The following is a 12,894-nucleotide window of genomic DNA, read 5'->3' as shown; positions in this document are numbered from 1 at the left end:
AGCCAGCTTCTAAGCTCCATTACTTCTCTAAGCCTGGTTTCTTCATCTATCAAACTAAGCCAATAATACTTACTTTGCAAGATTTTTACAAAGATTTAGAAATAATAGCCAAGAGGTCCAGGTACATATCTTTTAAATAGTAGCTATTATTTTCATTTAGTCTTTTGGGTAAGATGAAATGATCAGAAGGAACTATATAGATCCAGTTGTATGGACCCATATGTTCATATAACAATGGAACTAGTTATGAAAGGTCTTCAGAAAGTTGATGGAAAGCTTGTGCTATCTTTTAATTCTTTTTTCACACAAAATTTTTGAATGAAGTACCTTAGTATGTGTACTCAGAAGGTCCCAGTCATGTTGGAACTTGTGAGCAGATTTTCTCAGGATCTGTGAAAAGCTATTCCCAATAAGGATTTGCAGTGGGAATTGTGTGAAGAGCAACCACAGAAAAGAGCATGTTTATTATATGCATCCTCAGCTTTCAACCCATCCTTGGCTATTTGTCTCTTGTTTTGGGGGTCCTGCTCATGCCACTGATTTCTGGACCCTCACCTCTTTCTGGCTGCCTGCTTAATTCTTTCCTGGACACTCAGCTATTCTTCTAACTGGACTCTTCTCCAACCACTAGTTCATATATGACTCGTTACCATCATTCACCTGGTCCTTTTATGGAAGATCCCTACTGAAACTTCTATCCTGAATGTGTCTGGCTGCATTTCTTAATAAGTTTGCAATATTTGCTTTTGAATAAAGCATATTTCATTTTTGTGGAAGCAGAATTATTAGGCAAATTTAATTCCATTCAGTGGCAGCATATTTGGAAGAAAAACTCACTTATGTTTATTTATGTCCCTATCATGCAAGAGATAATCACACTTCTTAATACTATCATAGTTCCATCTGAAATAATGCAACTAAAAGGTTTAAAGACAAATTATTTGAAATCTCTTCAACGAATCAAATGAGGTGAATTCTTTAGTATATACTAGGGCACTTGCCATAAAAAGCAGACAGTGTCTACAAGGAGTTACGTTATGACACATCATTTTCAGAAAAAAAATCATTAGTCTTCTCTATTGAGAGAAAAATATTTAACACAGACATTTGATCTGGGTTTCTCAGCGAGACATGACATAGTGGTGAGAGCATTGCATGGGGACTCAGGAGGCCTATGTTGGAGTCCTACACTATAATATAGTGGGTAAGAGCCTTTCCCCCCTCTCCTTTCATCTAGGTGGGGGCAAGTAACTAGTATTTGCAAATGAAATGTGAGTGGAACTGACTGTGCCATTTCCCTGCTAAAGTTGCTTTGAAGCAAGCATACCTTGTCCATGCTCTCCTCTCCTAGGTACTGGCTGGATGTTGACACCCAGGGTGACTTTAGAGATCACATGTTTAAGATGACAGAGCCAGTCTCAGCTAGAGTCCCTAAATGACCACATAATTTAATAATCTGTCCTTTCCTCTTACCAATCAGGAACGTCTGCACGATCTCAAATATCAATGTCTTAATATTTTGAGATTTTTATGTTATAGCAGCTAGTATGTCTCTAATTAAGACATTTCACTTCTTTATGCCAATCTGTTTGGATTGTTATGAGGATTAAGTGAGTTAGAACAAATGCCTAGGGCTGAGCCCGTGGCGCACTCGGTAGCGTGCTGCGCTAGCAGCGCGGCGACGCTCCCGCCGCGGGTTCGGATCCTATATAAGAATGACCAGTGCACTCCCTGGCTGAGCGCCGGTCACGAAAAAAAAAAAAAAAAAAAAAAAAACAAATGCCTAGCACAAAATAAATAATAAATGTTAGATATTAATATTATTACCTACTCTGATACTAACTAGTTATGAGTTATCGAACATGTCAATTTCCCTGGACCAACATTTTCTTAACTGTTAAATGTAAGAGTCAGGCTTGATGATGTCTAAGTTTCACTAAGTTTAAAGTTTAATAATCAGAAGGCTCTTCAAAGAATTGCTAAGAAAAAATGATCTTAACCCATGAAAAGCAGCCAGAGGAAGAGGGAGAGGCATTTAGAACACCAGATAAAGAGATAAAGAGAAAAAAAAATTATTTAAAGAGAAGCATGTTTTCTTTTTTGAAATTTATCCACCAGATTCTGAATAAGCTTCGGAGAGAAGAAAAGATTTACAAACCGAGCTGTGTCTGTGAGACTTTCATTCACACCCAGATGAATATCTTGTGTGGTAAGAAAACAAGGGTGTCCTCCCAGAAGTGCAAAGCCTACAATAAAAGAAAAAGAAAAAAAAAAGTATTTTGAAAAAAAGAACTAAACAAGGAATTGGCACCATCTCAACTGAAAAGTCAAAATCTTTAAAGCTCTCCAACCTTTCTGATAGGGAATTCCCAGAAAAAGCAAAATGAGGAATTGAGGGGAATAGATGAAATTTTGTGCACAAGCTCTTAACTCTCCTTCAGACGTGTGCTCATTTCTCCACCCTCTTGTTCAGGACCTATAAATAACAGGGCATTGTTCCCTTTGGGGGGCTGTGCTTGGTTTAGATTCTTTAAAATATATGAAGACGTCCATCCAGGAGAATGGAAAAATAAATTGTAGTATGAATATGGGATATCATGGATTACAATGGAATACTATTCAATAATAAAAAGGAATAAACTGCTAATACACACAATATGGATGAATCTCACAAACATGCTGCATGAAAGAAGCTAGACACAAAAGAGTAGATACTGTATAATTCCATTTGTATGTCACTCTAGCCTAGGCAAAACTAACCTAGAGTGGCAGAAATTAAAATAGAGGTTGTTTCTGGAGCCTGGGAAGGAGCATTGGGGCATTTTCTGGAGTAACGGAAAGGTTTTACATCTTGACAGACTTTTTGGGTTACATGGGTATATGTATTTGTCAATATGGAAATTGTACCTTAATTTTTATAAAACCTTGAAAATAAAATAAAGTAAGCATTGAGTTGGTGGTTTGAAGTGACTAAGAGTCAGCAAAGTCAAAGGGTTACTCTACCATTTTCTTTATCCTCCAGCCAAGACAAAGCTAAGCATCACTCACACATTACCCTCACTGCTTTGCAACCCTCTGAGCAATTGAGATTATTGCAGATACCTGAACAGGTGAGGATGCTTCCTGCCCTGACCTCACATCATGTTCCATTGGCCTGAGGAGGATGACACACAGAGGGCTCTGTTCCAAGTCACAGTTAAATTCTGTAGGCATAAGCAGAGCCCTTTTATCACACCCCCTGGAGCAAAATTATATGAAACGATGATGTCCAATCAGAACTTTACTACGCCACTTGAGACAGGTTCACTGAGCAGGCTTTCTCCAATACATAATTAAAGGAAAATAAGCATAATTACAAGACAGAGACTTGTCTGAGGAACTTTGCAAACATTACTTTTCTCCTCCTTATTGTAATGTGCCTGACTTATCTTTTGGGAAATATATGACAGTCACAATTTGCTAATACCATCTGTTTCTCGTGAAGGAGGAAGAAATTATTAATTGCATGGTAAATTGGGGGGTTAGGAATTTTAGACCCATGAAGGGGAATTTGACTCAAGTTCTCACAAAACACCCCATTGAAGCCTTAACACAATTTGCATATGAACTGGTATTAGATGATATTAAAGAAATCATTATTTTTGCTAGGTGTTATAATGAATTGTTGCTCTAAAAGAAAATGCTATTTTTTTAGAAGTCGCGATAGTTTGATGTAGTTTGGGATAAAATGTCATAATTTTAATTTACTTTAAAATACTTCATCGACAAAAATAAATACACAAATGAAAGACAGCAGCATATTAATAATTGTTAGATTGATGTAAGGGCTATTGGTGTGCTCACTATGCGAATCTTTCTACTTTTCTGTTTATTTGAAACTTTCACAATAAAAAGTAAAAATCAAACAAACCCACAACAAAGCAGTAGTCCTTATTTCTGTTACTGTATAAAATGAAATAATTATAGTCTGACTGCTTTATACTTAAAAGTGTTCTGATAAATGGTTTTTAATTAGAGGCCACTATGTTCTGATCCTAGCAATGAGTATTCATAGAGCGTGATCAAGTGCTGGCACTTTAACATTCTTCCATTGAATTCCTCACTCTGAGAAAGTGCAACAGTAGATGTTATTAGAGGAATTTTACAGAAAGGGATTCAGAGAGCCAATCTAAAAATTGTGTAAGACTGCTTTTAAGTTCCTATAGCCTTAGGCTTTGCCATACGGGAGCCAGCCCCTGAGTCAACCCACATTGTGATCTACAAAAACAAGATAGTGGAACTGGACTCGGTCTTCTTCATCTGCAAAATAAGACAGTTTGCCTAAAGTCCTAAGATCCCTTGAATATCTGATATGCTTCCTACCACACTGAAAAAACTGCAGCAATCAGTGGAGAACTTTCAGACGCCACCATATTTCCCTACCTGCTGGCATCTGTACTCATTTACTCCGCTTTCCTTCCTGCTAAGCATAAATGAATTCTCCATGCCCCATATGTAATGCCTCCACATATGCACTAGAAGCCATCTCCTCTTGCCTACTAAGGACGTTGCTCTAGCAATTCTTCTCTTTCTCCCTTATTGTGGAGTATGCATAAAGCAAATGTACTTCACAGGGCCTGGTTTTCCAAAGCCTTGCAGTTTCAAATATTGACCTTGCAAAGGATAGGAAATTTTCGCCCGGCTATATAGTCTCTGTTGTGAGATAAAGAATTGTAACACAGCAAGGTTGCTGGCTCAAAGACAGGTTACTGATTGATATGTAATGATACTGGGAAATTGCTGTAAGAAGAGAATGTTTGCTAAAATCAAGCTTTTGTTGCAAACTGCATTATGGAAGGTCACCTTGCCTGTCTTACTGAATGTTACCAGCTTCTATTGTTAAACTTGTTAAACTGTACTTAGCAAAAACTCCACCTATGTTCTCTTCCTGTAACTTCCTGGTCTAGAGAATAAATGCAGGAAGAGAACCCCAATTCGTGGTTAATTTCCCAAATGGAAGGAATGCCTCTATCTTGAGGGTCCCAGGAGATTAACCCCTTTTCAGGGCTTCTCACTGCTCAGAAGAGATGGTTTTTGAGTAATCTTTGGTGGCTCTGTCACCCAGAGGAAAAGGGGTGACAAATCCATGGGTGGCAAAGCAACACCTTATATCAGCTACCTCTTGAATGAGCTGTTCTCATTTTTTCACTCATTAATAAAAAAAAAAATACAAATTTTCTCTTGGCCCTACTTCCCTTGTCAGGTATCCCTTTAATTTTTCGCTCCCATTTGCAGCAAAACTCTGTTCTTTCTCTCTCTGGTTCCTCTCTTCTCATTTCTATCAGAACTGTTCCTACAAGACTTCACCCCCACCCCCACCCCCTGCCCCCTGCCTCACTACATCAAAATTCCTCTCACCAAGGTTACCAATGATCTTGACCTTGCTACATCTAGTGGCCATTTCTCAGTCCTCTTTCTTTTTGACTTAGTGGCATTTAACAAAGTTGATTTCCACTTTCTCCTTGATAAACTTTCTTCACACAGCATCAAGTACACCACACTTTCTTGCTTATACATCTACCTTGGCAGTTGCTCCTTCTCAGTCTCCACTGCTGGCTCCTTCTATTTTCCTTGACCTCCAAATGTTGGTGTGCCCTAAGGCCAGTCCTTGGTTTTCTTCTTTTGGTCTACACTCACTCCCTTTGTAATTGCATCCAGTCCCATGGTCTTAAATACCATCTATATGCTGGTGATTCCCGAACACCTCTACGCCAGATCTCACTCCCAAACTCCAAACTCATATCCAACTGCCTTTTCAATGTCTTTGCTTATATGTTTAATAGACATCTCAAACTCAATATGTCTAAGATTGAGCTCTGGATCTTCTCCCTCCAACCTGCTCCACCTGCAGCCTTCACAGTTGCTCAGACAGAAATCTTGACATTTCTCTCTTACACAATACATCAGTAATCTTGTTGGCCATCCCTTCAAAATATATCTAGACTCTGTCCCTCTTACTCCCTCCACTGCTACCACCCTGGTCCCAGCCCCTATATGCTACAGCTACCTATCGACAGGTCTCACTGCTTCTGCCTTGTTTCTACCCCTTGCCCCCACAGTCTAGTCTCAACAGAGCAGTCAGAGTGATCCTTCTAAAATGCAGGTTAGATCATGCCCTTCCTTTGTTCAAAACCTTCCAATGATTCCCTATTTCACACAGAGTAAAAGCCGAAGTTCCAGTAATAGCGTACATGTTTCTCCCTCAGTTCAAGGCACATTCTTCTTGCTGAGAGCACTTATCACCTTCCAGCATGCTATATCATCCATGTATTCATTATGTCTGTTGTTTATTGTCTATGTGCCACTGGAATGTAAGCTCCATGAAGGCAGGGATTTTCCTCTGTTTTGTTTATAATTTGTATCATTCCTGAGCACCTAGAATAAAGACTGACCAATAGTAAGTGCTCAATAAATACTTGTTGAATGAAGGAAGGATTTCTATTCTGGAGCGAGGACCTATTTTTCTCACTTGCAAACACTCCCTTATTTTGTTAACAAAAAACCCCAGAAATTTCTATTAGCTGTGAAGTGAGTTAATGGAAGTTAATAATGATGATTATAATCAGTAATAACTCTTGAACACTTATTTATAAACAGGCAAAGTCACCTAAATAAATATGAATATTGCACATTCATCAAGAAAGTATTTATTGTGTACCTGCTATGTGCCTAGCACAGGGATGAGTACCATTGAGGGCTGGGGACTATGGAGGAAAATTTCAAATGAGTTTAAGACCTCCTGGCAAGTCTGTTCTAGGTCACGCTCTTTCTTTGACTAGAAGTCAATTTGCTATAGCGACTCAGGATTAGTCTGTTGACATTTCATTCCCTCTTTATTCTATAAAAAAGATTCACATTGAACCCGGACTTATGAGATAGGGAGAGGAAGAGAGGTCACAGAAAGTGTTCACAAGTAGGAGTCAAAGACTTTAGCAATCCATGAAAGAGACAAAATGGGGGGATCTCGCCTGTGAGAAAAAATTGCCTTTGCAATTTTTGTCACTGATCAAAAGAAGCCTCAGACCTCAGTCTGAAATCACAGGTCAAGCATTCAGCAGTTTATCAGGCCTGGATGATGAGATATGTGCTTCAGGAAGGCGTTCGAGGTTCTGAGAAACCACCAGAAGCTGCCTGTGCCTGGTATGTGCCTGGAACTGAGGGAGAAACATATACAACATTATTGGGACTTTGGCTTTTACTCTGTGTAAAATAAGGAATCACTGGAAGGTTTTGAACAGCAGAAGAGGACAGGGTCTCCACTCTCCCTCCACCCTTCATCCAGAGAGGGCTGTTTTTATCTGTTTCATGTATTTATGCTTTCACATCAGATATCTTTGAACAAAGGGTTTCTTCTGTTAACTTCTTAATTTATTTTTGGAAAAATAAAAGTAAATCTCATTTTGCCCATTCTTTTCCTCACAAATCACTGCAAGCTTTGAAAGAAAGGGTATAAACTGAATTTGTTCACCAGAAATATGAGGATGCCGAGGGCTCTTACTGGTACAACTAAGGCAGTCAATACCCTCTCTGTGCTTGGCTTTCATAACTGCAGAATAGTATCACGATTTTTATATTATCTCTTTGTAAAGGTGATTTGAAACAGCTACTAAAGCATCAGCTTCCATTTCACCTTGAAATGAAATACCAGTGTTAAATAATGAAAAGAACCATCTCTTTGAATGCCCTATGCATTTTTCTATCAGCTACTGCACTTTCCGAGATTAATAAATGAATCTGTCTATCTGCTCAATTAATTTGCAGTAAAAGAATATAATCATCAGTAGACACACAAGAGGATTGACTGGCTTACCAGGCAGGCGTACACAAAGAATGGAAAAGAAATGAATGATCTACAACTACACAGAGCAACGTTGATACATCTCACAAACATAATGCTGAGCGAAAAAAGCCAGACATAAAAGAGCACATGCTGAATGATTTCATTTATATATAGTGTGAAAACAGGCAAAATTAATCTGTGATGTTAGAAGCCAGGATAATGGTTTCCCTGGGATGGGGGAAGTATTTGTTAGAAAGAAATACAAAGGGTGAGCATTTTCTGGGTGCTATTAACATTCTGTTTCTCTATTTGGGTGTTAGTTACAATGATATGTTCGCTGTAAGAATTCATCAAAGTATACACTTAATGATTTGTACACTTTTCTATAGGTGTATTACATTTTAATAAACATGTTACATAAACAATATAGTTTTAGTTGGGTGGAGAATTTTTTCTGTCCTCTGAGATAAGTAGAAATACTGCTACATCTCTGAAACTCGGGCTTGGAATGAAATCCTTAAGGACTGTCTTTTGAAGATTACTCCATCCCATGGGCTGACACAACTCTGGGGCAGTAATAGCTATAATCACATTCTATTTTTATTCTAAACACCAAGGTAACAGGTTGTACCTGTTGAAAAATTGTACCAAAGGACAACTATTAAGATGCACATATACACGATAGAAATGCTCTGCCATGATTCTGAATGGAATTTACTGTTTCTGTAAGTATTTAAGGCAGCTACTCACTCTGACTGATTCTCTTACTGTTGAGTTTGGCAGGATGCCGTAGGCAATTAGACTCATTGGTACTTATGGGGGTAATGCCCAATCTTGTGAACTGTAAGTTTTAGCAGTCATATCTTCCTTTCCTCATGCAGCTGTTGTTATGGTTTGCAATTCTATATAGGTTTCAGAGGACTTCTTTATAGAAAACCATCATTTAACAGAAGGCTTAACTCCTCCTGTAGAAATAATTTTGCTAAAATAAAACATGACTGTTATATGCCTGAGTTAAATTAGACATTTAAAAAATACATTTAATAATAGCTTCCAATCCTGGATCTGCCATTTATTTGACTATGTATCCGTGGGCCATTTGCTGAACTCGGTTCAGCCTGTTTTCCTCAATGGTCTTGCCCTCATAGAGTTGTCATGAGGATTAAGTGAGATTAGCCATGTAATTACTGTAGAGCATGTGGCACAGGGTCCACATCCCCAAAACTTATTAAATCCTCACTCTTGTTTTTATTAATAGCTTAACTACCACATTATTGTGAATGGTGAAGTATCATTTATTCAGGGATATTTTGATATCAGACATAATATCTGAACAGAGAAAAGTGGTAGAAACACAAACAACTAAGAAAAATTTATTTTAAAATACTTAAAATTGAGAGATTTCTATGTATTAATCCAGTTTTTCTTGACTTTGTAAAAGACCATCTCTCTCAAGTACTAATGACCCTCCAAAATTAAATTTAATTAAATTAAATTCTGCGCAACTCATGGAAGACCAGTGTTGGAAGGGAGCAGAATTTGAGAATTACTGACTTGTTTATTTTTTTTTTTTTTCCCTACTATCTGTCAGATGCCAACATAATCTCTTATAGGAGCCAGGTTTAAAGAGCAAAATGTTTTCATCTGTTCTCTTCCTAAGACTTTAAAGATTAGGGTGACACCTTATATATTTTCCCTCTTCCTTCTTCCTTCTCTCAAGAGGCAAGGGCAGTGCATTAATACCATTAGACTTGAGATCTGAATCCTGGTGCTATTTGTATTAATTAAATTTAGCAAGTAATTTAATCCCCCTGAATTTTATTTTTGTTATCTATTTAATTATTATAGATTGAATTGTATCCCCCCAAAGTTTAATGTATCCGAGGCTTGGTCTCCACTGTGACTGTGTTAAGAGGGTGGGAAATTCTATTGTGGTGGTTGAAAGGTGGGGCCTGGAAAAGGTGATTAGGTTGTAGGACCATGCAGTCACTACAGAGTAATAATGGTGGTCAGGAGTGGTTCTGAGGGCTTAAAAAGGAGAGAGCATGAAGAACTATCTCTCTCACTGCTCCACCATTTGAGACCCCTGGGTCACTGTCACCACCATGAAGACCTTCACCAGATGTGTTCCCTAGACTCTGAACTTCTCAACATCCAAAATTGTAAGCAATAAATTTCATTTTCTTATAAATTACCCAGTTCCAGATATTTTGTTATAAGCAACAGAAACTGACTAATACATTGATGAACCTCATTATTGATCATTACAAGGAAAAAATTGCATGTAACAGTTGTTCATTTCTAAGCCCTAAAAAGCTCTGATGCTTGTAAGGTAGGACAAGACATTTGAAAAATCAACCAATGTGTTTGTTTGTGGTACTTCTTCCTCGGCCCTGTCTGATTGCCCATTTGGGCGGTCGTATTATTGACTCTAAGGAGGTCTAATAGAGCAGAAATGCAGCAAGAAAGAAAAGAGGCAATTTATGGCTTATGAGTTTCAAAATATATTTTTTGAAACTCATTGCAGAGATAATAGCTTGGGGGCAAAGAAAATTTGAGTCACAACAACCTAGCATTCTAGGCACAAATAATAGATTTGCGAGAATACACGGACAGTCAGAGCCAATCTTTCCTCCAGCTTTATTGCTTGGCCTCCAATAGTGAGAACTAGAAGGGGAAGAAACGGAATGAGAAAGAAGCAGCAACAGAAATAGAAATTGATGGACCTTTCACACTGTACTCTGCTGTGTGTTCCCCAAGCCAACTTCTGAAGGGTGGGGAGCAAGGTGGAAATCTCAGATGAATTTGGGCAATGCCAGAACTGAGAACACATGTGTCTGGCTTTTAAGACAGAGCTCTAGGAGGCAGCAAATGTTATAGAGCTCCCTGGAACCCAACATGAAAAAGGAACAATAGAATAGAAATGCTTGCAGTAGTGTGGCTTGGAGAGCTGCCAAGAGGTTGAGAGAATCAAACCACGAGATTTCTCATAATTTGTAATCAGAGTGAAGCAAACCCCACAGTAAATGGGAGACAGCCAAGATGCAATGGGAATACAGAAGTCCCAGCAGAGCAAGGACCAGATCTCCACAGCCGTAGATGTCCTGACATTCAGATACCCTCCCGGATTTAGCCATGACTATGGGGAAAGGGAGAGGAGACCCAAAACTGACAAAGTAAACTCAGAAACAACTGAATATTGCCTAATGTTGCAGAGATTAAATTTCCACCATCCAGCAGAATTGGGACACACAAGAAAGAGTTCCTTACATATTAGAAAAATGGACACATTTCTTTACCACACGAATTTGAGACCTGAGAATTTGTGCCCAGCTCCATTTTGCCCCAAACATGAAGAGCTATGTGGGACTTCTACTCAAGTCCTCGTGCAACTCCTTCAGATGAAGCTAATCTTTCTGCTCGCAGCTTTTATGAGAATTGGGAAAAGCATTCACAGGCTTCCACTGCTGCTCCCAGTGAAAATGTTTCTTTTTGTGGTTGCTAAAGAGCCAGACAAATCCCCCCACTGGGTTACCCCTCCCAAGTCCCTACCCTTCAGTCCCTCTCTTCAACACAAGTGTGGGTTTGTCAGTGGACTCACCTGTTTCTGTAGACAATCTTGTCCGAGTACTTCTTTTCTCAAAAATCATGCCTAAGGCTTTCCCTTGCAGTAAAGGCAAATACTGAAAATCAAGGACAAGAATACAATTAAACTGCAAAATATATTTTATATCCAATACTGAAGATTATGTCTCAAAGCTATTCTTCACATTATTAGAAAACATAGAATAATTAATCACTGCTTCCAAATAAGTGTTCAAAATACTGTTTTTAAAAAATGAATTTAAAGTGTATTGTCATGTTCTATACAAATGGAGGAAGGGAACAGTAACTCCCACAGCTTATTGATCTGCAATTGCAAATTAGAAAGTAGTATTAATTATTCTGGATTCAATCTGGGCTCTTGTTCCAAAGTATAATAATATTTGCTACTGGAATCATCTTTTTACCTAACTCCATTGAAACCCCCGTTCCATTTTCAATGACCTTGAAGATGCTTGGTTTGGAGGTGTTTTCTCAGCTAGGAAGATTCTACTCTATTATAACATTGGGCACTAAGACTCCTACTTAGGTTGGTGATGAAGCCGCAGAGTTTCAGTACACATTCATCATGCATCCTTATGGAAGTACTAAGGCTTTGTTTCTGGAAGTTGTGTGAAAACAATCTGGAGAGTTTGGGAGTGGGGTGGGGCTCTTCCTCCTTCCTCTTCCGTAGATGGACTTTTCGATAGGATGAGTTCTAGAACAAATAGATTCCTGCCAGCTAACCCTCCTCATACACGAACTGAAAAACAAAGGTCTGGGATCTGGGGAGACCGTTTTTCCTCATTTCAGATGTTCTATAAAAACGTCAGCCCATAGCAGTTGGGGTCACTCCTGTTCTCAGTTTGTTCTTAGGAGCTTGGAAAGCTAGCCAACATAGAAAAATCAAGGTTGTGTCAAACTTTCTCAACCTGAAACCAACTCTTTAAAAAAGCTTTTGAACAAGCTTGGAAAATGAAAACGCTTTCACAATTAAGCAGTCCAAATGAAGCAACTGCATTAATTCAGCGTGTTTCAAACATAAATTGCTCAAAATGCAGAATAATACTTACAGCTGAGTGCCATATCCAATCTCTTCCCCTACTTGGCTACCATTTAATTGTTTCTTTGCTAATTGAAATGCTTTTTTAAACACTGTCACATCATTGTGATCTTTTTTTGACATTATCCTAACGATTATATATCTAATATATTTCCAAAATTAAAACGTGTTGCTAGAAAAAAATGTATTATCTTTATTTTTAACTTGATAGAAAATATACAGAGAAAAGAAAGGAGGTAAAAAAATTAAATCTTTCCAGACCAATTATCCCTTAGTTTCTGATCCAGTTAATAATGAATTTCAGCACTTCACTTGAGAAAAGTACAATGACTTATTGAGTAACTGATTTTTGTGTTTTTTTTTATATGCCTGTACACTCAGTGATAATCAGTTACCTTAACTACAAGGTTTCATTACTTAGATACTGTTT

General features: G+C 38.2%; 1 protein-coding gene across 1 annotated transcript in view; it reads right to left on the bottom strand.

Annotated features, from left to right (window-relative positions):
* Positions 1-12,894, bottom strand: part of OTC (ornithine transcarbamylase) — a 57,520-nt gene that overhangs the window by 34,242 nt on the left and 10,384 nt on the right. The window contains exons 3-4 of the mRNA XM_063084313.1: positions 11,421-11,502; positions 2,159-2,246 (exon numbers count right to left, since the gene is read on the bottom strand). Of these exons, the coding sequence (XP_062940383.1) occupies positions 2,159-2,246; positions 11,421-11,502 (170 nt within the window). The remainder of the gene's footprint in view (positions 1-2,158; positions 2,247-11,420; positions 11,503-12,894) is intronic.

The sequence above is a fragment of the Cynocephalus volans genome, chromosome X (genome assembly GCF_027409185.1).
Source record: "Cynocephalus volans isolate mCynVol1 chromosome X, mCynVol1.pri, whole genome shotgun sequence".
In the NCBI taxonomy this organism is placed as follows: Eukaryota; Metazoa; Chordata; class Mammalia; order Dermoptera; family Cynocephalidae; genus Cynocephalus; species Cynocephalus volans.
Note: the sequence above shows the minus strand (reverse complement) of the source record. Positions and strands in the feature narration are given on the sequence as shown.